The sequence below is a fragment of the Chelonoidis abingdonii genome, chromosome 3 (assembly GCF_003597395.2).
Source record: "Chelonoidis abingdonii isolate Lonesome George chromosome 3, CheloAbing_2.0, whole genome shotgun sequence".
NCBI lineage: Eukaryota > Metazoa > Chordata > Testudines > Testudinidae > Chelonoidis > Chelonoidis abingdonii.
This window is the reverse complement of record NC_133771.1, coordinates 213,555,533-213,580,550: the sequence shown is the minus strand read 5'-3', so window position 1 is coordinate 213,580,550 and position 25,018 is coordinate 213,555,533. Positions and strand designations below refer to the sequence as shown.

The 25,018-nt window shown below is 38.2% G+C and overlaps 1 protein-coding gene across 1 annotated transcript in view; it reads right to left on the bottom strand.

The window, feature by feature from the left end:
- Nucleotides 1–25,018, bottom strand: part of XRN2 (5'-3' exoribonuclease 2) — an 87,183-nt gene that overhangs the window by 57,962 nt on the left and 4,203 nt on the right. The window contains exons 2-15 of the mRNA XM_032790838.2: nucleotides 15,680–15,807; nucleotides 15,487–15,598; nucleotides 11,252–11,363; nucleotides 9,690–9,748; nucleotides 9,521–9,610; nucleotides 8,258–8,330; nucleotides 8,090–8,140; nucleotides 7,558–7,715; nucleotides 7,035–7,109; nucleotides 6,807–6,940; nucleotides 6,621–6,678; nucleotides 6,414–6,521; nucleotides 3,518–3,562; nucleotides 1,864–2,001 (exon numbers count right to left, since the gene is read on the bottom strand). Coding sequence (XP_032646729.1) covers nucleotides 1,864–2,001; nucleotides 3,518–3,562; nucleotides 6,414–6,521; nucleotides 6,621–6,678; nucleotides 6,807–6,940; nucleotides 7,035–7,109; nucleotides 7,558–7,715; nucleotides 8,090–8,140; nucleotides 8,258–8,330; nucleotides 9,521–9,610; nucleotides 9,690–9,748; nucleotides 11,252–11,363; nucleotides 15,487–15,598; nucleotides 15,680–15,807 — 1,341 coding nt within the window. The remainder of the gene's footprint in view (nucleotides 1–1,863; nucleotides 2,002–3,517; nucleotides 3,563–6,413; nucleotides 6,522–6,620; nucleotides 6,679–6,806; nucleotides 6,941–7,034; nucleotides 7,110–7,557; nucleotides 7,716–8,089; nucleotides 8,141–8,257; nucleotides 8,331–9,520; nucleotides 9,611–9,689; nucleotides 9,749–11,251; nucleotides 11,364–15,486; nucleotides 15,599–15,679; nucleotides 15,808–25,018) is intronic.

Here is a 25,018-nt window from a genome sequence, read left to right as displayed (position 1 = left end):
GGTTTCACTGGTCTTGGGAGACAGCTGGGTTTGTTTGTTTTTTTTTTAAATCTCAAATTTCCAACCTGGGATGGATTTGAACTCAGTACCTGTGTGCTGCTCAGGTTCAGTGGTCAGAACACTTCCTTGGAGTTACAGAGGTCCTGTTTGAGCTCAAGTGCCTTGCAATGTTCTTGAACTCTCACACTGCACATGTGCGGTGTAATCCATGAGGCACATGAACCTTCAAATGCTTGCTGGAATACCTAACTGGGGAAGCAAACTTTTTCTAATAGCATTGTAATTTGATTTCCCCAGAGGGCAAAATGAGTGACATGTATTCTGTTGGGACTAACATTCAAGCACTGGAGACCATGGTGCAATGATCTGAACCCTGGTTTGATCACTCTCTGTGCTCTAAATATACGGCCAGAATAGGCCAGCTTTAAGACACAGAGATCAAGCCAGGGCTCAGATTATCGCACCAGCATCTCAAATTCTTGAGGGTTACCCCAGAAGAGTGCAGGGCACCCACCAGCCCTGGGGGAGGAGGGGATATCAAGTTTAAATGTTATTTGAAAAAGAATCTGCTTCTCCAGTTAGGTAGGCTAAGGCTCATCTACCTACTTCACAAGTGTAACGGATCACAGGGCTCTCTCTCACAAATCCCTTGTTCAAACAGCCCCAAATTTGGATCACAAACCACTCTTGCCCTACAACTCATTCCATTTATCTCACTGCCCTAGATGCAACCCCAAGCCCCTCTCACTCAGATTCACCCCCACCTCCTCTACTGCCAGCAAGCATCCAACACACACAACCCTGACAGATTTTAGCAATATGCCTTTCAACCTTTTTCAAATTCTTGCCCAAGGTAGGACTCAGAATGATACCAGGTGGGATGGGTCAGGTTCAAAAGGACCACTGCTTATCATCTTCAGCTATCCAGCTAGGGTGAAACTTTGAAGACTAAAAATCCTGTTAACGCCTGTCTGCACATGTTCACAGTAATTCATCAGGCTCCTGAACACACGTGAGGTTTAGCACACAATTGTATTAGAGATCACTCTCAAGCATTTGAGACCCTAGTGCAACAACCTGAGCACTGGTTTGACTGCTGTGGGGGAAGGGGAGGGAGGAAGTTGGGGGAGAGTTGCTAGAAATTGTCAACTTTAAAAAGAGCTGTTTTCCAGGAGCTCAGGAATCCCTTTACCAAAGGGCCCCATATTTGGATCACTGACATATCCTGTGCCTCTATGAGATGTAACAAATCTCCTGGCAATCTGATTAACCACATAGATTTTAAAGCACTTACAGTGACTGTTCTATAACCTCAAAAACCACCACAAAAAGGTTGTGAACATATTCCACCAGCAATATCTTGCTAATTAGAGATTGGAAAGCCCTACTGATCTGGGATTCAACAGGTCACCCACCATGACAGAAGTAAAAATGAAAAGATTAACAAGATGAATAATTAAAAAAAAATTAACCCCAATTCAGTTGCTTAGTTTGATTTTATTTTTCCTACATTTCTACGTATGGCATGTTCTTAAATCCCATGCTCACAACAGCCTCAACTCCATAATCTTGCATAATGATTCAAGTTTGCTTAAAAGTGCTTATTTTTGATTGGAAGGGCATTCTTTGCATTACATTTACCTTTTCAGAAATATTTAATCAATGATATTTGAAATATGAAAAACGAACAAAAAACTTAAGTAGCCTTGGAAAACTGATTAAAAACTTGACTAGTTAAGTTGGTTCTTCAAGAAAGAAAGTAAAAATGGAGTGATTAAGAGCTTAGAAGTAAATTGTAACATTAGTATATTCATCACTTTTTTCCTTCTTACATTTATAACTAAAATCTAAACATTCACTCACCGAGTTCCGTTTGTCTTGCATTCTCATTTCATAGGCTGTCTGCCTGGGGTTACTGATTGCTTGAGGACTAGATCTATTTCCTCTCCCTAAAGCTTGAGGGGAAAACTGGCCACCAGGAATAAAAGAAGGCTGATCCCTCTACAAAAGCAAGCAAATACATACACAGTGATATAAATCTAATATTGGAGATTTACAAGAATAAAAATTAGCACATATAGCTGATATTTCTTTAGAGTTCTTAGATTATCAGTTGCTAGAATGTAAAATGAGCAGAGTTCGATCACAATTACTTATTCAGTTCAGCTTAGAACAAGTATGTTTAAACAAGATCTTATATATGTAAAATATACCCTTGGATAAGATGGCATTTACAATTTCAGGGCTTCCTATTTTCAAGGATTTTATTAAATGCTCTCTCAAAAAGTTACATTTTTGTACTGAAGTTTCGGAAACATCAGAAGAAAAAAATATATATATTTTTTTAACTAAAGAAACTCCATCTAGCTATTAAGAGTGTGAAAAATAGGATTTACATTTCAAGGAAGATGATAAATCATTTTCTTGCACTCTGATAGCAATACTCAGCTGATCCTTATTTTAAAGCTTAGGCTTGATATGTACATAACACTCAATGAAACGGGGCATTATAAAGTTTGAAAAACTTTGGTTAAATGAAGTGACGATGATCCTATGACACTCCTCCACTGTATATCTAGAGTCCTTATGCCTCAAGGAAATAGAAAGAGACATCAAGCTCTGGGAAATGGTTGGGGGTTTCTGACATATTAGAAGTACTGCACAGAGACACTGTCTTGAAGCCAGGGGTCCCAGGATAGTGAGGCCCTGCTGGGTTTCTTGGATCATTAGATCACATTGTAAAGAAGCTACACCTATTTGAATGAGCTATCACGTAACATGTTTATTGTACAAATCCTAGATTCAAATGAACATGCAAGAATCTATTCTAAAGAGTTAGGAAGGACATTTAGTACAAAAAACATAAATTGAATGCAATTTTAAGGGTTTAACATGCACAAGTACATGTTAAGGCTGTCAACAATCAACACTTCGCCGTTGTGAATAAGTGGTGTTTTGTATTACTGTACATAAATCTGCACGTATATTTTAGTCACAATGTAACCAAGTTACATTTGCAGAGGAAACCTTGTTGTGGAATTCTGATATGCCTGTTTAAAGGTTAAAGCTTGATTTAGCATTAACTGTTTAATTTTCTGTAGTCAGTTTACTAAACTCTTAATCAGGCTCTGAGTTGAGAGGCGCATCTTCTGTCCTCTGTGCTGACACACTGTAACTCAATGGCACAATCACTCTGTGCAACTGGTACTGTAAAGTATTTGATGCTGTAGTCACATTATACAGACGTACCTATATTCCAAAGGCCCCAATTTATTGTTATCTTTGAGCAACTTAACTCCCCCTCCCATTTTAAATAGGTTTAGATTTAATTATGTGATTTTTTCATTCAATGCTGCAATTTTTAAAAAAAGAAAAAAGGTTTTTGTAAAACACTGTAAAACAGTAAGGCAAAAACTATGCAGTTGTTACAGCAGTTTTATCTGATTTACTGAAATGAGACTAAACGTCTGTTTGTCACAATATAAAAATGCCTGTAAAAGTAAGATCTTAAATTTACCTTCATTCTTTTTCTTTTTTCTTTTTGTCGTCTTCTGAAGTTCTCCTAAAACAAGAGTAAAGTCAATTAAAGTAACCTAGTCTTACAAGTCTTTTAGGAAAATACTTCCTGAGTCCCTCCATTAATCACCACACAAAGAAAGATTAAGTAGCAAGTCTGAGTAGGCATCATGGCTACTGACCTATGAGGCTTGCTGAACTGAACTCTTCCCTGGCCCCACCTAGGATTACTGGTCTATGGCTTTTCTAAGCTACACAACCATCCTATGGAAAACATCCCCCAAAACTGAAGTGTTTTCAATATGGCTCACAATACTCAGCAAATTGCACTGGGACAACAAGGCCTTGAAGGCACATATGTGAAGATGCCAAAACAGAGTTTGGCCCGTCTTTCCACCTGGGTGAAGATACTACAGAAGTTCAGGTGCTACAGGTAACTCAGCACAGATACACGTTTCTTGCCACAGTTGCTAGTGGCTCAAAAAATTCCTGCCTTTCTTTTTTACTTTAAGATCCTGGACCTTGCTCCAAAGCCTGTTCTTCAACAAGTGCTAAGTTTGTACTGTAGTTTGGTATATTATATTGAGAGAATTGTAGATTATGGTTATGACATACAATACATCCTGCCAACATTAAAACAATGTTTTTCTGATTGGATACTTAGCACAGTCCTGTTCTCTCGATTGAGGGGTTTTATTACTCTCCTTTTTATGAATAAGCTATTTAGGATTGTTTGCTTAGTACTTTTTAGCAATATAACCCATGTGCTAGGAATATGCTGCAGTGTAGTGAGTTATTGTTGACCAAGAAGTCGAATTTGCTTGAAACAGCTGAAGGATCCCTTCTCAAAAAAAGCAGCACTGATTTACTGATTACAACACAAACATAATAAATTTCTCTAGAACTTAACTAAGTTTAATACAATGCACAAAGCTGCCACCGACACATTTAGCAGGAAATTTGTCAAAAATCTACCCACTGGAAGAAAATGTAACTGAAAATCCATAAAAGTAAAAACGCTTTAAACAAGTGATACAGGACTGAACAAGTGCAATTATTCTTGTATTCTAAAAAGCATTAATAGTTAATGCTTTTAGAATATGAAAATATTCATTGGTAAATTAAATTCTGAAGAACTCTTCAGTGTAGCTAACAGGTTTGACACAAAGCAGAAAAGTGAACAAATGGTCAGCTTTTACACAGAAGTAAGTGCTCCGAGTCAAGGACTGTCTTTACAGTAGTGTTATGTACTGTGCCAGTCTCATTCCCTCAACTAATGTAATGAATTAATTATGGAGGGCTTGAAAATCCACTCACCTATTGGCCATAGGCAAGAAAAAAAAGCTTGTTTTTTAAAAGAAGAATTTTCAGATTATTATGATTGAAAAGAACTAAATATGAACTGAAAAATACCCAGTGGAGTGAAATCTTATCTTTTAGACCATTCCAGTGCCTGTTAGAGCTCAGAACTTTTCCCATGTTGCCGCAAAGTGGAAACTAAGCAGGTTTGTCTGTTTTCAAAGGTTCTATTCACTACACTGTGAGCAGCAGTGAAACAAAAAAAAAATCACGTCAGTTTCACAACAGTCTTGTTTAGGTATTGGCAGAAACAAAGAAAGGCCATCAAATTATTCGCTCACCAGGATGACCCAAAGTGGAGACTGGGGAGGTAGGAAAGGGAATTGTGTGTGAAGAGACCAGCCTTATTTCATTATCAGTGTTTCCTGTATTATTGTACAATACAATGGACATCTTCAAAGTGGTAACTGTGACGATGCTGGCAAACCAGATGCCAGCTCTTGCCATACTTAACACTGATAGATGCACAGCTGGAAACTGGCCTGGTTTGCCTGTGTTAATGTTGTTAAAACTGATAGTTATAAGAAAGTATTTAATGTTTAGACTTTATGAAATGCTTGTTTAATACTGCATCCTTATGTAGGATGCTTATAACGTGTCTCAATATTATAAGGTAATATTTAAGTGTTTTCTCTGCAACTATAAAACTAACTATAGAACTCCAGTAAGGAAAGAAGCATTACCAAGTGTGAAATATTAAATTTACCACAAGAGGTGTCATCACCTCCCCCATAAAACGTGGCTTATAGACACCAAACAAGCCATTGTGGAACATCAGCAGACAAAATACTTGGCTGACCGCTTCCCCAACACCCACGAAGAGGGTACATGCCCAAGCTCTCATCCCACTATTTAAACGTGGGGGGAAGGGCATAAAAATACTAGCCAAGAAGGAATTGTTATCACTGCGTTGCTTGGAATTCAGATAGGGCAAAAATTTCTAAGCATAAGCAAGGGATCCCCAAGCTGCTTGGCTTGGGTCAACCGTAAAGGACATATAGAGCTAGCATATTATAGCAGCTATTACCTTTTGGAACCTAAGACTCTCATATGTACATCGATCTGCTTTAATCTTGTCAATAACTCATTTCTTAGTAAATAAATCTTCAGTTAGTATTATAGGATTGGCTACAAGCATCATCTTTGGTTTGAGATCTAAGGTACAGCTGACCTGGGGTAATCGACTGGTCCTTTGGGCCTTGGAGTAACCTGAATATAGCCATGATGCCTGGTGTAAGGGACCATCTATCACAAAGGTAAGCTTACCCGGCTGGTACGACACATCGGAGTACCCAAGGAGGTTGTCTGTGACTCCACATTACAGTGCTTTAGGAGTTCACACTTGTTACTTGGCTAGTGAAATCTAGTTCTACAACATACAAACAGTTAGGTGACACTCTGCCTCAAGGTTGGCACTCATGCTTGCCAGCCTCTCCAGACAGCTTGACAGCAACGTTTCAAGGAAAACTGTTCCTGAATTCTACTAAACACTGCATAAAAGCCATCTAAGCTGAACTTCAAAATCATAAATGCTTTACCTCATCATCTTTCCTCTTTTTAAAAATGCTATCTTCAACTTCTCCAACAGCCAACATGATCATCTGTACTCTCTGGAGGTTGACATAACCACTCTCTGTGAGGTACCCCTGCAAAACAAACAAGTTAATACACGTGGCAGAGGGGGTTCTGCTGAAAAATGTGGATTTTTTTTTTTTTTAACAGCAACACAAAAAGTTGAAATGTACCCCAGTTTTGTGCACCACGTTTTTATATATGGCAACCAGACGATCAATTGCTCCCTCCCTGTGAATAAAGAATAAACATACTTAAATTCTAGTCTATACGCCACTCTTGTTTACAGCTATGCTAGATATATCTATAGAAACAAATATAAATAAATCTATTCTTGTATATACAGTTGCTTTACATACCTGATCTCTAACGATGGCAAATGAGGAAGAAAGTCATTCCCCACGAAGAAACACATGAAGACCCAGTCATCTATGCTTCTCTCAATATCAAAAGTAAAAGGTAAACTGGCCATAGTTAGTTCTTTTTCCAAATACTGCAATAAAAAAACCCCAGACATTGGGAAGCTTGTCAGATGCTACTACAAATAGATTTTATATAAAGCAGCTTTACAAAACAATTTTGCATACCTCTCGCAGCACACTTAATCGGATAAAGATAAACTCTTGTTCAGAGCCAGGAGGACAATCTGCAAACTGATCATGCTGCAATACAAAAGAATATGGAAACGTATTAATCACACGCTGGCCCACCTTAAAACTTTTTGGCTTAATATTAAAGGTTTAATCAAAAAGGAATTAAGAATAGAGGTACAAGTCCAATTCCTGAAGTCTTTATACTATTTTTCCTTCTGTTTTTACTCTGACAAATTACTTATCAACTTTAATGGTAGTTTTACCCAGCTAACTAGTAACGAAAGAGTGAGTAGGTTTCAAATTAGCACTGTGCTGACACTTTATTGTGGTGCAAATTTTTTTTTTTAAAGTAAAAAAGAGAAGAGTCAGGCATTCCACTGATATTACTGCAATTGTACTTCAGCAAACCCCTTTCTTCCCGTCCCCGAAAAAACCAAACCCACCATCTGTGGACACTAAACTTTACTACAATTGAGCTAACAATCAAAGAACTACTGCAAACTGTTAAAACTCTTACCTCTCCTTGTTTCTCTCTTGGCAAGCCTTGACAATCCTTAACCTCATGGCCAAACTGACTACAAAGACCACAGGGTTTGGGTTTATTTGGTTTAAACTCTTCTCTGATTATAGTGAAGTTTGGTTCATGTGTAGCTAGTCCAAGCATGATCAGATCAGCTATCAAGCAGAGCAAGAAAGAAAAGTATGAAAAGTAGAGATTAAGGCTTGTATATGAGTTAAAGAACCAAGTGTATTCCATTTTAAACAACTGCGAGCAAGGCATGTGGGAGAATTCAGTACAATTTGAAATACTGTCCTGTAAAAATCAATGTCGTTTGATACTACAGGTATAAATTAGTTCTTCAGCTAGGGATAATACTGTATCTTGCCCTCAAAAGTAAAATACAGTTTCCAAAAATACATTAACCAATCCATGGGATACTTTGAATGCATCCATCAACCTAAGCATTTAACTTATTCACCATCTGGAAACTGCCAGTGTTAAAAAGCTTAACCAACAAACGTATTGCTAGCAAAAGAGGAGGACTTACCATCAGCCCCACACAAACAATGATGAGTGTTTGGGTCATGGTTTGGCTGAGCTAAACAAAAAGAAAAATAAGTGTGTTCAAATCAAGCTATTATATACAATTTCATCTATGCTTCTGAAAATGTCTTACAAGTATACAATAGAAGTATGCACATTTTAGTTAACTTACCTCTCTGTCTTCTAATGTAATCCATGATTTTGTGTTCCCCTTCACCAGGAGCACTCGCATCAGATAAAATAACCTGTAAAATGTTTAGAGCTATGTAAACTTTTTTTTTTTTTTTAACTGTGCTGTTGACATTAAGACGTGAGCAAACGTTTAAGATCTTTTGTGTCTTGACCCTATGAATGCCAAACACTTGAAATGTTTAGTAATTTCATCTAAATTGCCTTTACTTCAATATGAATTATACTCACTGAACCCAATTTAAGAGTCGCTTGTTATTTACACTCATATAAATTACTTTATTCAAACAGATTTTCTACCAATTCTATTAAAATAATACACTAACTTCATCATAGAGTACATAAAGTTACTAGGACTGACAGTTAGCTAATGTATCCAATGTTTTCTAAGCAAGTTTAAAAGTCAGTTAAAACTTGCACTGGACAACCAGCAGTGTAAACATGCATGAGACCCCCACAGACCTCCTTTAGAACTCTGGAATCCCAGACACTCAGATACCACTGTGATGAGGACCATACAAGTACCCAGACAGACCAACAGTGAAGTTCGCAAACTGAGTTGTTTATGGAGGGAAAAGCCCTCCAGTTAGAACACATTTTAACAGCCCATTTAGGGTAAATGAAATGGTCAGCTGTCTCTAAAGAGGCTGATATTCTGCCCTCCCAACACATGGTAAATGCAGTGCTATCAGTCAGCAGGAAGACTTGATGGGAAAAACAGGAAAGCCAGAAAGACAAGATAATAAAATTGATAGAAATCATTTTGGTTGCTTAGTATTGTGTTCTCTTCCAATCACTTGCAATAAGTGAGAAAGAACTCAGGCCTGAGACCTACAAGAGGCAGAACACAATAAATAAAAATCCAATACAGAAAAAGGGGAAAAAAAAAATAAAATAAAAACCATTCTGTAAAAATGTGGGAGAAAACGTAAGGGTAGAGTCTTAACTCATACAGTCTTTAGAGACAATGTACCTTGGCTTCCAATATCAAATCCTATTATAGTGCTCCTTAAACCCCATTTTTATATAAAATCATAAAAATGGCTTTACTGGATGGTGTTATTAGGATGAAATGTATCTCTTAGGTGAAAAACCTTGATGTACAAGTTACCCCCATCTCCAATAACACCACAGTGCCAGAAGACAAGGCTAATCTACTGTTTAAATTTACACTGTTCAATCATACTGTAGTTCAGACTAATACACCCACCCTAATGTTTTTGAAGTAGGAAAGTGTGAAACTTACTGTCAAATTTTTCCACCCTGGGTCATTGTTTAAACGATCAGCAATGTAATAGCGAAGGCATTTAGCAAGATTGTCCATAAACTCAGTTCCCTAAAAGGTGATAGAAGAAAATAAATTAACCCATCATTTAGGTGTTAGCAGCAGCTGGTTAAAGTACAAGACTACTTACTGGTGTAATACAATTGCTGTCAAATCTCTCTGTCACTTCCTCTGGAGGGAGAAAGCCACCTAGAGAAAAAGGTTTAACAAAAACACATCAAAAATAAATCATAAGAAATTAACACCACTTTTGTAGTATTATCTAGAAGTAAATTGCTTATCTGAAACAGTGAACAAAAAACACGAGCCCTTCTAATAAAAGCTGTTTTTTGTTCCCACCAACCCAAGAGCAAGCTGCTGTTACCACTGTGTTATCTTCCATCAAAATAAGCAGAGAATTAACAAGGAACAAGACTTAATGATAGTCATGAAGTAGTTCAAACAAGGTGGGTGAGAAGAAAAAAAAGTGTAAGCTCAAAAGCTTGTCTCTGACAACAAAAGGTGGTCTAATAACAGAAATCACCTCACTCCTCTTTCTCTCCCTCTCCCCTATCCTGGGACCAACACTGCTACACCATCACTGCAAACATGAAATACTTCTTGCAGGTAGCTGCAAAGATAACTTCTTCTCCCTGCTACAAGATGCTGGGCAGAATGTGCTATGAAGTGACTTCCTCTGACTAAAGCTGTTCTTGGCTTCCAAGAACTTTCCTCCTATAACTTCTCCACTATCCCATTTCATTGTTGGCAACACTAATTATCCATCTGATCACTCAGCCTCATAACTTTGGGGTCACTTTTGACTCCTCCCATTCTTCTATCTTCACATATAAGCTCTCACCAAATCCAGTTACTTCTCTCTCTAACATTTCTAAGGTCTTCACCTCCTTCTCCAAGTCCAATGCAAGGACATCTGTTCACATCATAGCGGTCTCACATGGACTGCCTGTGGCCACCCAGCCTTGCCAACTCACTTCTCCAATTCAGCCAGCATGTTTTAGCTAAAATAAATAGCCTTTTACTTTCATTCAGATCATGTCACATCAATCCTCAAGCTCCTTCAGAGGCACCTTCCTTCCACATCAAGTTCAAGTGACTTTCAGCATCAAAACAATACACTTCACTACAGCTCATCACTCAGGCCCAGCTGCTCCGCATTTCACAATATTGCTCCCCATGTCTTTCCCTACTTGCACCGCTGTGCCTTATACCACTGTCTCTCATTTAATGCGACAAGCATCTTCACTCTTCCTCCATGACACTTTTGATTAGCTCTCCATTACAGCAACCACTCCTCCTCTCCTAATGTAACTTTAACAAAATTAAAACAAATCAAGAGGTGCATGGAAGAAAGAAGGGACATTTTTCTTTTGCACAATTTATTTTAGATCAGGGCTTTGGAGCAGAGCCGGAGCTGCAGGTTTTTGCCGGGAGCTAGAGCGGAGCTGGAGCACAGCTCCAAAGTCCTGCTTTAGATTGTAAGTTCATTGGAGTAAGGATGTATTTTCATAAGTTACTATATCATGCATGCCTGTGGCACTACATAAATGAAAAAACAGTCACGGAGCCCTATGGTTTTCTGTAGTATCTAGCCTCTGCTATAGTTAAAAACTATGTCTATTTCAAAACAATTTCTCACACTTAAAGCCATTAGTTACTGAGTAGCATCACATATGAAGCAAACATCTGTACCTTTTGCCAAAATTTCTTGTCTTATTCTTTGCTTCTCTTCTGCACTTTCCACTCCTTCCTTTGATGCTCTGAATCTCCTGGACCTCTGCTGATTCATTTTTGCACGGGGAGCCTAAAACATGTGTTATAGTATTTTACTCAACATTGTATTTGATGTTTTTTTTCCTTATCTGCTCAATTGTTTTCTGTGACTTGGTAACACCCAACACAGCCTTACGGGGTTATTTAGACAACACATCACATAAAAAATTTTGCATCTTCCAGTTGGCTCTTCCCTTCTTTTACATGTTCCCTCCTCCCCCAAATGAGTTCCTTTAGCTGTAAGACCACAGGAAGCCAGCACTAGTATCACAGTGTGTCCTTTTGCTGAGCCAACTTCGGCAAGTTGTCTGCAACTTTCAAAAGGGAAGGCGGAAAGAATGTTGATACTTGGCCTTCACCATCACTGGCTGATACAAGTCAGGTGAAAACTAAATATGCTCTCCAAGAAGCTTCTGAAGTGTCACAGTGGTCTGCCAGGTCCAGTGCAATTGCAGTGACCCCAAACTAGTAGTAGTGACTCGGGATTTCCTGGCTCTCTCACATGGTCTAGGATAAAGTTATGGACTTGGAAAATAAAGTCCTAGTACCTCCCATCTTAGAACATTAAAGGAAACTAAGGGCTTGTCTTCACTACAATGCATCAATGTAGCATGTCTGGTAAAAACACACTATTTCAACGGGAGAGCACGTTGCCATCCCATCGACGTAATTGCTCCTCCTCAAAACAATGCGGAAGTGGTATAGACTTACATGGTAGTGCAGACAAGCCCTTAGGCTTCTGACCACTCAGACTTCAGCCATCCTTTTAGTCACTCACCTGTATCAATAGCCTTGTTCAGGTATCACCCCTAGAAACCTTAAAAGCATTCATCTCAGGTCATAAAGCACCAGGGAATCAGTAAAGCCAACAGCCTCCCATAACTCTTAAGTAGTCACCAGCTCCTGAACAGAACTTAATTAGGGAACTCTACTCCCAATTTTCTCTTGACATCCAGAGTCCCACTCCCATTCTTTTGGGGACTGCCCGTCCTTTCCTCTTTTAGGATTGGGAGGCTGTATTAGCAGAAAGTAGCAGATCCACCCCAAAAAAACCAAACAAACAAACAAAAAAAACCAAAACACCTCTCTCCTGTTCTGAAGCCGTATTTTGTACCTTTCAACTTCCTTATCCCTTTCCAGGGATTCTTCTCATAAGAGCTATCAAAAAGAAAAAGTCTCTCCTCCTTTACAGACGGGAACAGTAGGCTGGATGCTATGGGCTTATATTGCTATTAAGTTTTTCTGCCATTACTTTCTCATTCCCAAGAAAAGTAGTATTGGAGGTGCATAGCTCAAATTTCTAAAGATAATTTTGCATAATATCCACTGAAGAATTACAGTGCTACAATCTAAATGTTTCATTTTTCAAGGTCTTTGTGGACTAAACACAAATCGAGGATTGGATAATTATGTACTGATTGTTCTATTACTAGCAAAAATAAGTTTTTGCATGTTAACTTTACAATAGATTTCCTCCCTTCTTCTTCAACACTGGTTTGAGTTCTTGATCTGATGCCTTATGGAGACTTGGAAAATGTGTGCAAGCATAAGGGAAATTCCTGAAGTTCAGGCTCTGAACTCCCAGTATAAGGTTCTCTCTTGTTATAGTTAAATTTCAGACCTAGAGATGATCCCAAAGCAACGGATTCCCTTGACTCAAGAAGCAGAAACCCATTTTCTCCATCCTCGCCTCAGCTTCCGTTAAACTTCCAGCTGCTTGGCTGGGTGCTGACCCATCAGTTTCCTCTTCAGCTGTAGCTTATTCATGCCTATATTTCTAGTTTTATCAGGACTCAGACTCCACATTCTCTGTGAAGCATCCCATCATAAGATCTTCAGAAATGGGGTAATCATGGAAGAGTCCACTTTGAAACCTACCAGTGGTCCTCAACAAAATAAGTTAGAACACAATGCAGAGATGATAAACCCAGCTATTCCTTTAAACCATTCACTTGGCTGGCAAAGAACACTAGTGTTCTAACTGAATCTGGTTCTTGTAGTTCAGCAAAAATGCTTTTTTTGGATATTGCCTACATCTAGCTCTTTCAAGAATACACGACTACCCCGATACAACATGAATTCGGATACAACATGGTAAAGCAGCACTACGGGGGGCGGGGGAGCGCTACGCACTCCAGCAGATCAAAGCAAGTTCGATATAACGCAGTTTCGCCTGTAATGCGGTAAGACTTTTTCGCTCCTGAGGACAGCGTTGTATCAGGGTAGAGGCGTACCTACTAACAACTAGATAATGCTAAGTGCTCCCATCCCCCGCAAAATTGGCAAAGCTCCCCTTGAATATTTTCTGCTCTACCAGGTTGATGGGCTGTCTTTACCTCTGTTGTTCAGGGATTTCTACAAAGCACGGCAACATGGTTCTCTTAGTCCCAACCCAGACAAGGCAAAAATTGTGCTTTGCCATAGGAACATTAGAGGTTACAACAAAGATCCCTGGAAATCAGAGGAAAAACATACTAACAAGTGGAAACGTTAATATGTGGTAGAGCAAAGCATTAGTTAGCAGTAAACGATCAAGATGAGGAGGTACTCTCAAGATGATGCTTCTTAGGGACTTCCTTGAAGGAATATCTGGAGGAACCAAGTGAGCAGTCCAATAACATCCTTGAATCCAAGCCAAGACTGTTGTCACAAAAGAAGGCTGGAAATTCCTTTTCCTCTTATGTCTTACCCTCTACTGTTGGATATTCCTCATTAGATCTTTGCCATCTCCCCGTGTCTTTAAGGGATGGGAAGGAGAAGGGAGAATGAGTGCCTGACCAGATCTGAATCTACACTAGAGTTACCCAGAACTGTCTGTGGGTCTGCTGAAGCTTCTGCCGATTATTCACAGTAATGGGAAAAGTTGCTGCTCACACTGATCACAGGAGTTCTGCGCAGACAGGAACAGCAGTCTGCTGCAATGCATCCCTTTATTTTCCTTATCCATCCCCAATTACTGCTCAATAATGCATTGATCAAAGAAGTTAGCCACTACATCATTGCCAAAGTTGATTTGATACATAGCATCTGATAGTGAGGTAGGATGCAACTTAAGAGACATGACTGAAGGTAGAAAGGCCTTTTATAATGCTGCCAAGTGCCTCTCAGCGAGAAAACTCAGCAGTGGGTGCTAGTAGCATCCAAGTCTCAGCCATGCACCATGTGTAAGCATTTAAAATTTCCCTGGCAACATACATGAAACTTACAAGTGCTGTAAAACTGAGAAATTTAGTATGAACTTTCTTTAAACACAATTCAAAACACAAGAAATAGGTTTTACTAATGACATTTTTTCCCGCATAATACTATAAACTGTAACACGAGGGACAGGATCCTAAAATCTCTACCAGATAACATTTTATTTAAGTTTGTTTGCTTTTAAGGATAAACAACATAATAGAGTGCATATACAAACATTTATAAGACCACCACAAATGATATTAAAGATCTACAATGGGGCGGGGGAGGGAGGAAATCTTTCAAATAGATACACATAGCTACAATCCTGAGAAAAATAGATCCGGAGTCCGTGAAACAAATTTTAGTGTAACTGACAGGGTTATATAATCAGAAATGGAATACTTAGAATAATGCTTTTTTGTTGGATTGCTCCTTCAACCAAAACACCTGTATTAACCCGTTTCCCAGAGCACTGTATACAAGTCAGCCAAAGCAAGTTGGGGAAGAAGGGCAAACAACAAATGTAGCTGAGTTCTTTAAATCTTTTACAATATAATTAAATTAGCTGCTAAATTTTGAATGTCCATTTGTAGGCTTTTCTAATCTTTCACAGCCTACTTGCGGCACAACCTACCACTGATTTCATAGATTCATAGGATTTAAGGCCAGAAGGGACCATTAGACCAGCCCTTATTTATAATGGACTTGCTCGCTGATGAAGCAAAGCAGAAGCTATCCCACACAACCCTCCACCCCGATATAACACACTAGACAAGAAAGCTTTCTTTGGTAACATTTCTTTGACATATGTCAAGGTGAAGTGTTAGCCAAATACTGGGTGTTGTAACTAAAACAGTACACATTCAATGAAAAGCTAAATTCTTGCCTACTGGAGTTTATGAAAGCAGATGGCATCAACCTTAGCATTGCAATTAGGTACTACATGGAAAGAGGACAAACATTTCGGTACTTACTACTCCATCTATTGCCATGTAGAGAAGTCGTCTTGGCCTGACAATGTTGAAAAGTCTGTCAATGTACTCAAAAATGGCAACCATCATTTCATCTTCATTTTTGGGAGCTGGTCTATAATTTAACAAGATATCCTGTTAATGTTTCAGATAATATATAATACAAGCTATTTATGAAGTGATGAGAGTCACTTACTTGTCCTCAGGATGTGTACATGGATGGATAATACCATTCATATCCAAATACAAGTTATCAAACTCCACCTCATTGGGATTAGGCTTGCTAGTATCAACTGGAATTTTGATGCCATTGCATTCTTTAGGCTGTGAACACAGGAATAACAAGCCTTTCAGTATTTGCCATATTTCCAACAATTTTGTTATCAAAGAAGCTTTAAATAAGTCAGACCCAAATGAGATTAAAAAAAATAAAAATAAAAAGGTGAAGGAGCAAAGAGCAGTTGCATGTCAGCCCACAACACGATTACACATAGACCATGTCTACACTACAAAATAGGCTTTGTTTAAAAATGGCTCTGGGCAAACATTATCTGTTGTTATATGTCCACAGACAATAAAACAAAACTCCCACTACAATTAGGTAACATAACTAAGTTTTAAACATTGTTCTTTAACATGTTTATATTTTTCCCCTCTGTCCACAAAAGCAAGAATAATGTTGCAAACGAGAATGTTGTAGAGCCAGTGGGACCTTACATGGCTTCTGTAAGTTTGATTGACGAAGAAGCCTGTCTACAGTTATAAATCAGTAGGAAGTTTTATAATATCAGTCCTACTTAAGTCTTTAAACTTTATGTAAGAGCTGTACTGGCACATTTAGATAAACCAGGGCCATCATTTATTTCTCCAATATTAAATATTTAGCTTTACAGCACAGATCAAACAAAAAGACACCACTACTTTTCGGTTGTCCCCCTCTTTTGAGAAGAGTCAAAATCACGCTGAACAGATGACCAGTCTTTATTTTATTAGATTTAGGGGCACAGCAGAAGCACTCATACCCATTATGCTAAGCATCTAATAACTGTGAAGGGATAGGAAAGAAGCACCTGCTTTCCCTCTAACTTTGGGAAACATTAGTTAAGAATGGCCATACTGAGTCAGGCCAAAGGTCCATCTAGCCCAGTATCCTGTCCTCCAACCATGGCCAATGCCAGGGTGCTTCAGAGGGAGTGAACAGAACAGGCAATCATCAAGTGATCCATCTCCTGTCATCCACTACCAGCTTCTGGCAAACAGAGGCTAGGGACACTCAGAGCAGGTGTTGCATCTCTGCCCATCCTGGCTAATAGCCATTGATGGATTTATCCTCCATGAACTTATTTAGTTCTTTTTTTAAACCCTGTTATAGTCTTGGCCTTCACAAGATCCCCTGGCAAAGAGTTCCAGACGCTGACGGTGCATTGTATAAAGTGCTTCCTTTTGTTTGTTTTAACCTGCTGTCTATTAACTTCACTGGATGCCCCCAGGTCTGGCGTTATGTGAAGGGAAAAACAACACTTATTTACTTTCTCCACACCAGTCAAGATTTTATAGACCTCTATTGTATCCCCCACTTAGTCGTGTCTTGTTCAAGCTGAAAAGTCCCTGTCTTTTTAATTTCTCCTCATATGGAAGCTGTTCCATACCCTTAACTATTTTTGTTGCCCTTCTCTGTACCTTTTCCAACTCTAATAGATTAATTTTTTTTAGGATGAGGTAACCACATCTGAACACAGTATCCAAGATGTGGGAGTACCAGGCATTTATATAGAAGCATGATATTTTCTGTCTTACCTCCTTCCTAATGGTTCCTAACATTGCTAGCTTTTTTTGACTGCTGCTGCACATTGAGTGGATGTTTTCCGAGAACTATCCATGATGATTCCAAGATCTCTTTCTTGAGTGGTAACAGCCAATTTAGACCCCATCATTTTGAATGTATAGTTGGGATTATATTTTCCTATGTGCATTACTTTGCATTTATCTACACTGATTTTTATCAACCATTTTGTTGCCCAGGCACCCATGTTTGGGAGATCCCTTTATAACTCTTTGCAGACTGCTCTGGAGTTAACCGTCTTCATTACTTTTATTTATAGTTCAAACTGTGAGAAGAGTTTCAGCCTGGCCTTGAAAGGTTAGCTTCCTCCTGCTCCCTGCACACAGACAGATGTGATCCTTCCAACCCTCTTCCCCCCATTAGTCAGCTTTCCCTTTTGTGGGGAGGGAGGGAAGACATCTCATTCTGCCCATTGGCTACCAGATGTTTTGGGATGCTCAGATACCACCCATCACCTTCCAGTTTGAAGTGCCCAAAATTAGTGGAGACTTTTGTGAGTTCTGATCTTAATCTTCCCATGTAACCATCCCTGCACCTCACAAAGGTGTTCCAAAGTTTGTGAAAAATGGTGTTCCAAAGACAAACTGATTGTTCTTTGTGAGACTCCAGTATTATGGCAGCAAGCACCACAGAAAATCCCTTGAGGAAATTAATAATTCTGTATTCAGTGTAGCGGGAACTAAATAATGCAGTAAGGCAGGCATGGGGCCACACATTGAATGATAAGGACAAAGATATTGAAAAGTTGCTTTATTCCCTCAGCATCATCCATCCTGTGCACTGAAGGGGAGAGATTCTGCTGAAAAAAAAAATGTATGGGATCATGTAATTAGAGACTCAACGCACAGGCACAAGCACAAGGGGGCCAAATTATGGTTCCATAATCAATTACAATTTGTCGTTAGTTATTTAGATTGCAGTAGCACCTGACACATTAAGTGCATGCCATCCAGAAAAAGACCATACACCAAGAGCACACAGCCCCATAACCACATGAATGCTCAGCCTACAAGTACCAGAACACCCAATCAGCTTTTCTATTGAGATCTGCCCCCACAGCCTTGATAAGGACAACGCAATGTCATCCTACTTTAAAAAACAAACAAACAAACCCATACATATCCGAACAGCTTTTATACAAAAGAGGCGTTCAATCACAGTCCAAGTCGGAATCAGCCTCTATGCTCCTCATGCAAAGAACTCATTCCCTCTTGGGCAGCAAACATGGACCATTTCTCCCAGTCCTGGTAAATGATGCAAGCCATTGACATTCTACAAAAGCTGTTAATAATCACATTTTAAGTGATCACTGCACAGTTGTGTCTTGAGGCTTGATCCAAAGCCCATCAGTGAGACTCCTACCCTAGAAATACCTACCTTCTAGAACTTTCATTACCAAAATACCCCCACACAACACATCTAGCCACTTCAAATATCTTTAGCTATTACTGCTGGGAGAGGGAAGTGTAGAGTAGGAGCGCATACAGGAAACGAGGCTGTAGGGCGAAGCGATAACCTGGTGTGTAACAGCTATGTTAATAGTAAGGTGTTTGCATGTGGGTGGGAAAGTGGAATGTATTTTGTCAGGTGATAACTTCACTTCCTAGCTTTCTGTAGCTGAGCGTCAGGTACATTACAGACAGAGCAACCAGGAATGCTTCAAAATGAAGTTTGTGTAGTAACTGATATTGAATAACAGGCTAAAGATTTTGCTTCTTGAGAATCAGCGTTTAACTCAATATGACAAGTTTCAGTACTGGAAACTTTTCAGTTCATGCTCCTGAATGTTTCTGTTTTAACTCAGTAATGGTGCTGGTCATTCAACTGGTGTGTATAGCTAAAGACGATGCTATGGGAATCTTAATAAAGTGAAATTAAAGTTTGACTGTAATAACAGAGCATTAAACCTTAACATTTTAACCTTGAAGCAAGTTTAGGGTATCACCTTCATTTACCTGCTGAGAAAAACACTTTCAACATAAAAAAGTTGCATTGAGAAAGGGAGTTAAAGTCTTTTCAGTCATAAGGGGAGGGATAGCTCAGTGGTTTGAGCATTGGCTTGCTAAACACAGGGTTGTGAGTTCAATCCTTGAGGGGGCCATTTGGATTTGGGCACTGGTCCTGCTTTGAGCAAGGGGTTAGACTAGATGATCTTCTGAGGTCCCTTCCAACCCTAATGGTCTATGATCTCAAGGCAGAAGTCGAGAATATTCTTAAATGGTCTGATACAATCACTAGGGCTGTCAAGCAATTAAAAAAATTAATTGTGATTAATCGCACTGTTAAACAATAATAGAATACCATTTATTTAAATATTTTTTATTTTTCCTACATTTTCAAATATATTGATTTCAACTACACAGAATACAAAGTGTACAGTGCTCCCTTTAGATTTATTTTTGTTACAAATATTTTTGCTTTAAAAACAAAAGTATTTTTCATATCACCTCATACAAGCATCATAATGCAATCTCTTTATCTTGAAAGTGCAATTTACAAATGTAGATACTTTTTGTTACCTAACTGCACTCAGAAACAAAACAATGTAAAACTTCAGAGCCCACAAATCCACTCAGTTCTACGTCTTGTTCAGCAAGTCACTCAGATAAAAAAGTTTATTTATATTTGCAGGAGATAATGCTGTCTGCTTCTCAGTGCACAGGATGGATGATGCTGAGGGAATAAGCAACTTTTCAATATCTTGTCCTTATCATTCAATGTGTGGCCCCATGCCTGCCTTACTGCATTATTTAGTTCCCGCTACACTGAATACAGAATTATTAATTTCTCAAGGTGTTTACAATGTCACCTGAAAGTGAGAGCAGACATTCACATGGTACTGTTGTAGCTGGCATTTCAAGATATTTACTTGCCAGAAGGGCTAAAGATTCATATGTCCCTTCATTTTCAACCACCATTCCAGAGGACACACATCCATGCTGATGATGTGTTCTGCTCAATAAGGACCCAAAGGAGTGCAGACTGATGCATGTTCACTTTCATCATCATGAGTCAGATATCACCAGCAGAAGGTTGATTTTTCTTTTTTGAAGGTTTAGGTTCTGCAGTTTCCGCATCGGAGTGTTGCTCTTTTAGGACTTCTAAAAGTATGTTCCACACCTCATCCCTCTCAGATTTTGGAAGGCACTTCAGATTCTTAAACCTTGGGTTGAGTGCTGTAGCTATCTTTAGAAATCTCACATTGGTACCTTCTTTCGTTTTGTCAAATCTGCAGTCAAAGTGCTCTTAAAACAAAAAGCATGTGCTGGGTCATCATCTGAGACTGCTATAATATGAAATACATGGCAGAAAGCGGGTAAACAGAGCAGGAGATATACTATTCTCCCCCAAAGAGTTCAGTCACAAATTTAATAATGCATTCTTTTTTTAACGAGAGTCATCATGGATGCATGTCCTCTGGAAAGGTAGCCAAAGCATGAAGGGGCATACGAATCTTTAGCATATCTGCAGGACCGGCTCGAGGCACCCGCAAAACAAGCATACGCTTGGGGCGTCACATTTCCAGGGGCGGCATTCTGGCCATCCTTCTTTTTTCAGAAAAATCCACCAATGTATCGAAAAATACATGCATATCAAAAAATGTCCAGTAGTACGATAGGAGCATGACATGAAAAATATCATGTCACATCGTGACACAGTCAGTCATAATGTGAACATACATAAATGTGTAAATGTTAACAGTTACTGATTAATTAAACCAGGAATCACGATTACTTGTGTGTACCATGCTGCCCTATCAGCGCCATGCACGCCAATTTCTGTGTCGCGTCAGTGCCAGTGGTTATAGGGCTAAAATGCCAGGACAAAAACGTTCTGGTGCTGCCTACTAACAACAACAAGAGAAACAGCAAAAAGAATTAGAAAAACTCTCTCTTACTTCAAATGAGTATCTTTAAAGAGTCGCCATTACTAGCATCAGTGGCTTCTGGTGAGCACAGTTTCTCAGAACTGAAATTACTAAAAAATTATTTGAGGACCACCATGTCTCAAAAATCATTTGTCAATTGAAAGTACCACTGCAAAAAATTTAATTTCACTGAATTATTAAAAAACTATGCAAGTATTAAAAAAAAAAAATCTTACCGCGTTATAGGTGAAACCGCGTAATATCAAACTTGCTTTTACCCACCGGAGTGCACAGCCCCGCTCCTGCGTGAGCGCTGCTTTACCGCGCTACATCCCAATTTGTGTTATATTGGGTTGCGTTATATCAGAGTAAAGTTGTATTTGAAAATGTAGAAAATATCCAAAAATAGTTAATAAATTTCAACTGGTATTCTATTGTTTAAAAGTGCGATTAATCATGATTAATTTGTGTTAACTGCATGAGTTAAGTGTGATTAATCGACAGCCCTAATAATTACAAATATAGTTCAAACTTCACTTTATTATGCTCAGATTATGAACATGGGAATAAATGAGGGCAGTTGTTAGTGATGTCATCCTATGGATTCTCAAATTCATGTGTCATCATTCAGTAGTCTGAAAGAACCTTTATGAAATCTCTTCTGAGTTACTGTTATGCACTATCATCACTGACTGCATCCTTAAAATGAAATCATCAGTTTCCCATATCTGTACATTCTTGGTAAGACTTTACATTGCTTGTATTACCAGAGTCAAATAGAGAACTGAAAGCACAAAATATCACAGATCATGCACCAGGTCCAGAAGAACTTGTACTCCAGTTTTAAAAGTCAAAAAATAGCATCTTGCTTCACATCTCTTACAGATAGTCCATATTTCATGAAAACAAAAAATCCTGCTAGTATTTTTCTCTTGAAGCAAGAATTAATGTTTAAAAAATACTCAAGATTAAAGAAATCAGACGGCAAGATTTATAATCAGGATAATTTCAGCCTTTTTAAAGCTAGTTTTTCTTTCTCTGATTCTCCCTTCTATTACGCATCCAGATCAGTGAAGGTACGTCTCAGACTATTTGACTAATCATAAAATAAGAACATTATGTAATATGGAGAATTAAGCAAAAATTTATATCAGATGCATTGACAGGGTCTGTTAGCCACAGTTATTTTCTACCCAACTTTGAACAAAGATATAATATTATGAAGTTTCCTAGTCAACTGAGAGCTTCACTTAAAAAAAAAAAAAAAAAGTAAAGTATTAATTCTGACTGATTATATAATGGGACAAGACAGTTGTCTTCTCTTCACTTCTGTTTGTTCTTTCAATCAAACATCTCACTATAGCTAACTGATTCAGGTATAAAAGGCTTACAACTATATGATATTGAACTATATGATAAAATTGCCCTCTGGTGATATTTTGCTTCACCTTCGAGATTATATTTTGCTTATATTCAGGCTCTTTTTTAAGATTTTGTAAAGCAGCTTGGTTTTACTTCACCCTTATATGCTCATATAACCAATACCCTGCCATCAAATTTTCAATGAAAAATAGTCTTGTAATGGATTGAAATATCTGGGAATGATGTATCTTGTGACATAACTAAATTGTTCAGACAACTGAAAATAGATCTCCAGCTATTGCTTTATTAGGGCATGTGAATTTGATTAATATTCTCCCCAGGATTTTATAGTATCTTAAATCAATCAGTAAGAATAAGAGAGAGATTGAAGATTAACAAGTTTATTTCTCTCTCTTTGGAAAGTTATAGAGCAAGAATCGACTTGTTTATATTTCAAAAAGAGACAAGCTTCCACAAGATCCACCTTAACTTCTAAATTTATTGACGGATTTAGATACCAACAATCACAAATATACTTTATTCCGTGTAGTGTCCCATGGAAACTAGGATTTACTCACGGAGTAAGTCACTATTCAATGTAAGACCATCAGGATCTGACAAATTAAATTTGCCATAAACTGTTTCCACAAGAGGTTTAACATTCAAAATGATCTGGACAAACTGGAAAAATGGTCTGAAGCAGATCGGATGAAATTCAGTAAGAACAAATGTAAAGTACTACACTCAGGAAGAAAATCAGCTGCACACATACAAGATGGGAAATGGCTGTCTAGGAAGGAGTACTGTGGAAAGGGATCTGGAGGTTATAGTGGTTCACAAGCTAAATGAGAGAGTCATTGTAACAATGCTGCAAAAAAAAAAAAAAGCGCAAACATTCTGGGATGTATTAGCAGGAATGTTGTAAACAAGACAGAAGACGTAATTCTTCTGCTCTACTACACACTAATTCGACCTCAGCTGGAGTACTGTGTCCAGTTCTGGGCAACACATTTCAGGAAATGTGGACAAGCTGGAGAAAATCCAGAGAAGAGCCACAAAAAAGATTAAAGGTCTAGAAAACATGACCTACAAGGAAAGACGGGGGGGGAAAAATGGGTTTATTTTGTCTGGAGAAGAGAAGACATGATAACAGTTTTCAAGTACATAAAAGCTTGTTACAAGAAGGAGGAAGAAAAACTGTTATCCTTAACCTCTAAGGATAGGCCAAGAAGCAATGGGCTTAAATTTCAGCAAGAAGTGTGGATTTGATTTAAATTACTAGTCATGAAGTCTCGATTTAATTATGGATTTCTACATAAAAGTGCATTCTCGTTGGTTGTTATAACCTTAACACATATTCTTCACAACTCAGAGATCGATGTAGATTTCATTTTTAGAAGGTATACACTATAAATGTTTAAACAGTGATTTTAGAAAAAAAAATTCAGATTAGTTTTACAGCTATATCAGAAAATTAATGATTGTTTGGTTATTTCATTTACCAAAGGTAACTGAAGCAGATATTTATGATCCCCAATTCAACAAGTTAATCATTAATTTTTGGAGGATTTTCTTGCCATGCTGTATTAGGAGACCACCACCAGACAGACATTTAAATTGTTTTATTTAACTAAAACAACATTAAGTACTCTGTTTTTTTCTCCAACAGCACACATACAATATTTTAACAAAACAAGCATATGTCCCTCGCTTCTCACATTTATCTCCAGACTTCTCCTTGTCCAAATCTCTTCTGCCTCCAACAATCTTCTATTCATTCAACTTTTTGAAACTCTGCACTTTTAGAGAGAGGTAAGGGACTGACTCTGTGTACACACATTTACAGAGGGACAATAGGGTTGAGATCTGTTATTTCTCACCTCTATACTTTATTTATTTATTTAAAACATTTTCGCTGTTAACAAGCATGTTACCTCTGGAGAGACAAATCCACAGTTTTGAGAGCTACAAAACTAAGCATCTCATGATATCTTCTAGACTGAGCACTGAGTCCTATTGGGCAGTCAGAAAGATTAATCTACATAATCTATACAGAAGTGTGTGGAACCCCACAAAACTGGGTCCCTAATGCATGAACTATTGGAACTCATTTACAAATTTTTCTTAAACTTTACATGAATACATTGTCTCATACTATAGAATTAGAATTTATAATCCCAATTCCATGATGAGAGATCTTTGAGCTATAATGTATCTTAATTAAAACCATTTTTAGATAGTTTTTTTCCTCAAAAAGCATTTTACCAAAAAAAAAAAAAAAAATCTGATTTAAATCAAAATATATTTTTTTAAATCATTGATTTTTATCAACCCTGGAAGCAAGGGAGGTTTAGGTTGGACTTTAGGAAGTATTTCCTAACAGTTATGATGGTTAAGCACTGGAATAAACTGCCTAGGGAGTTTGTGGAATCTCCATCACTGGAGTTTTTGGGTTTTTTTTT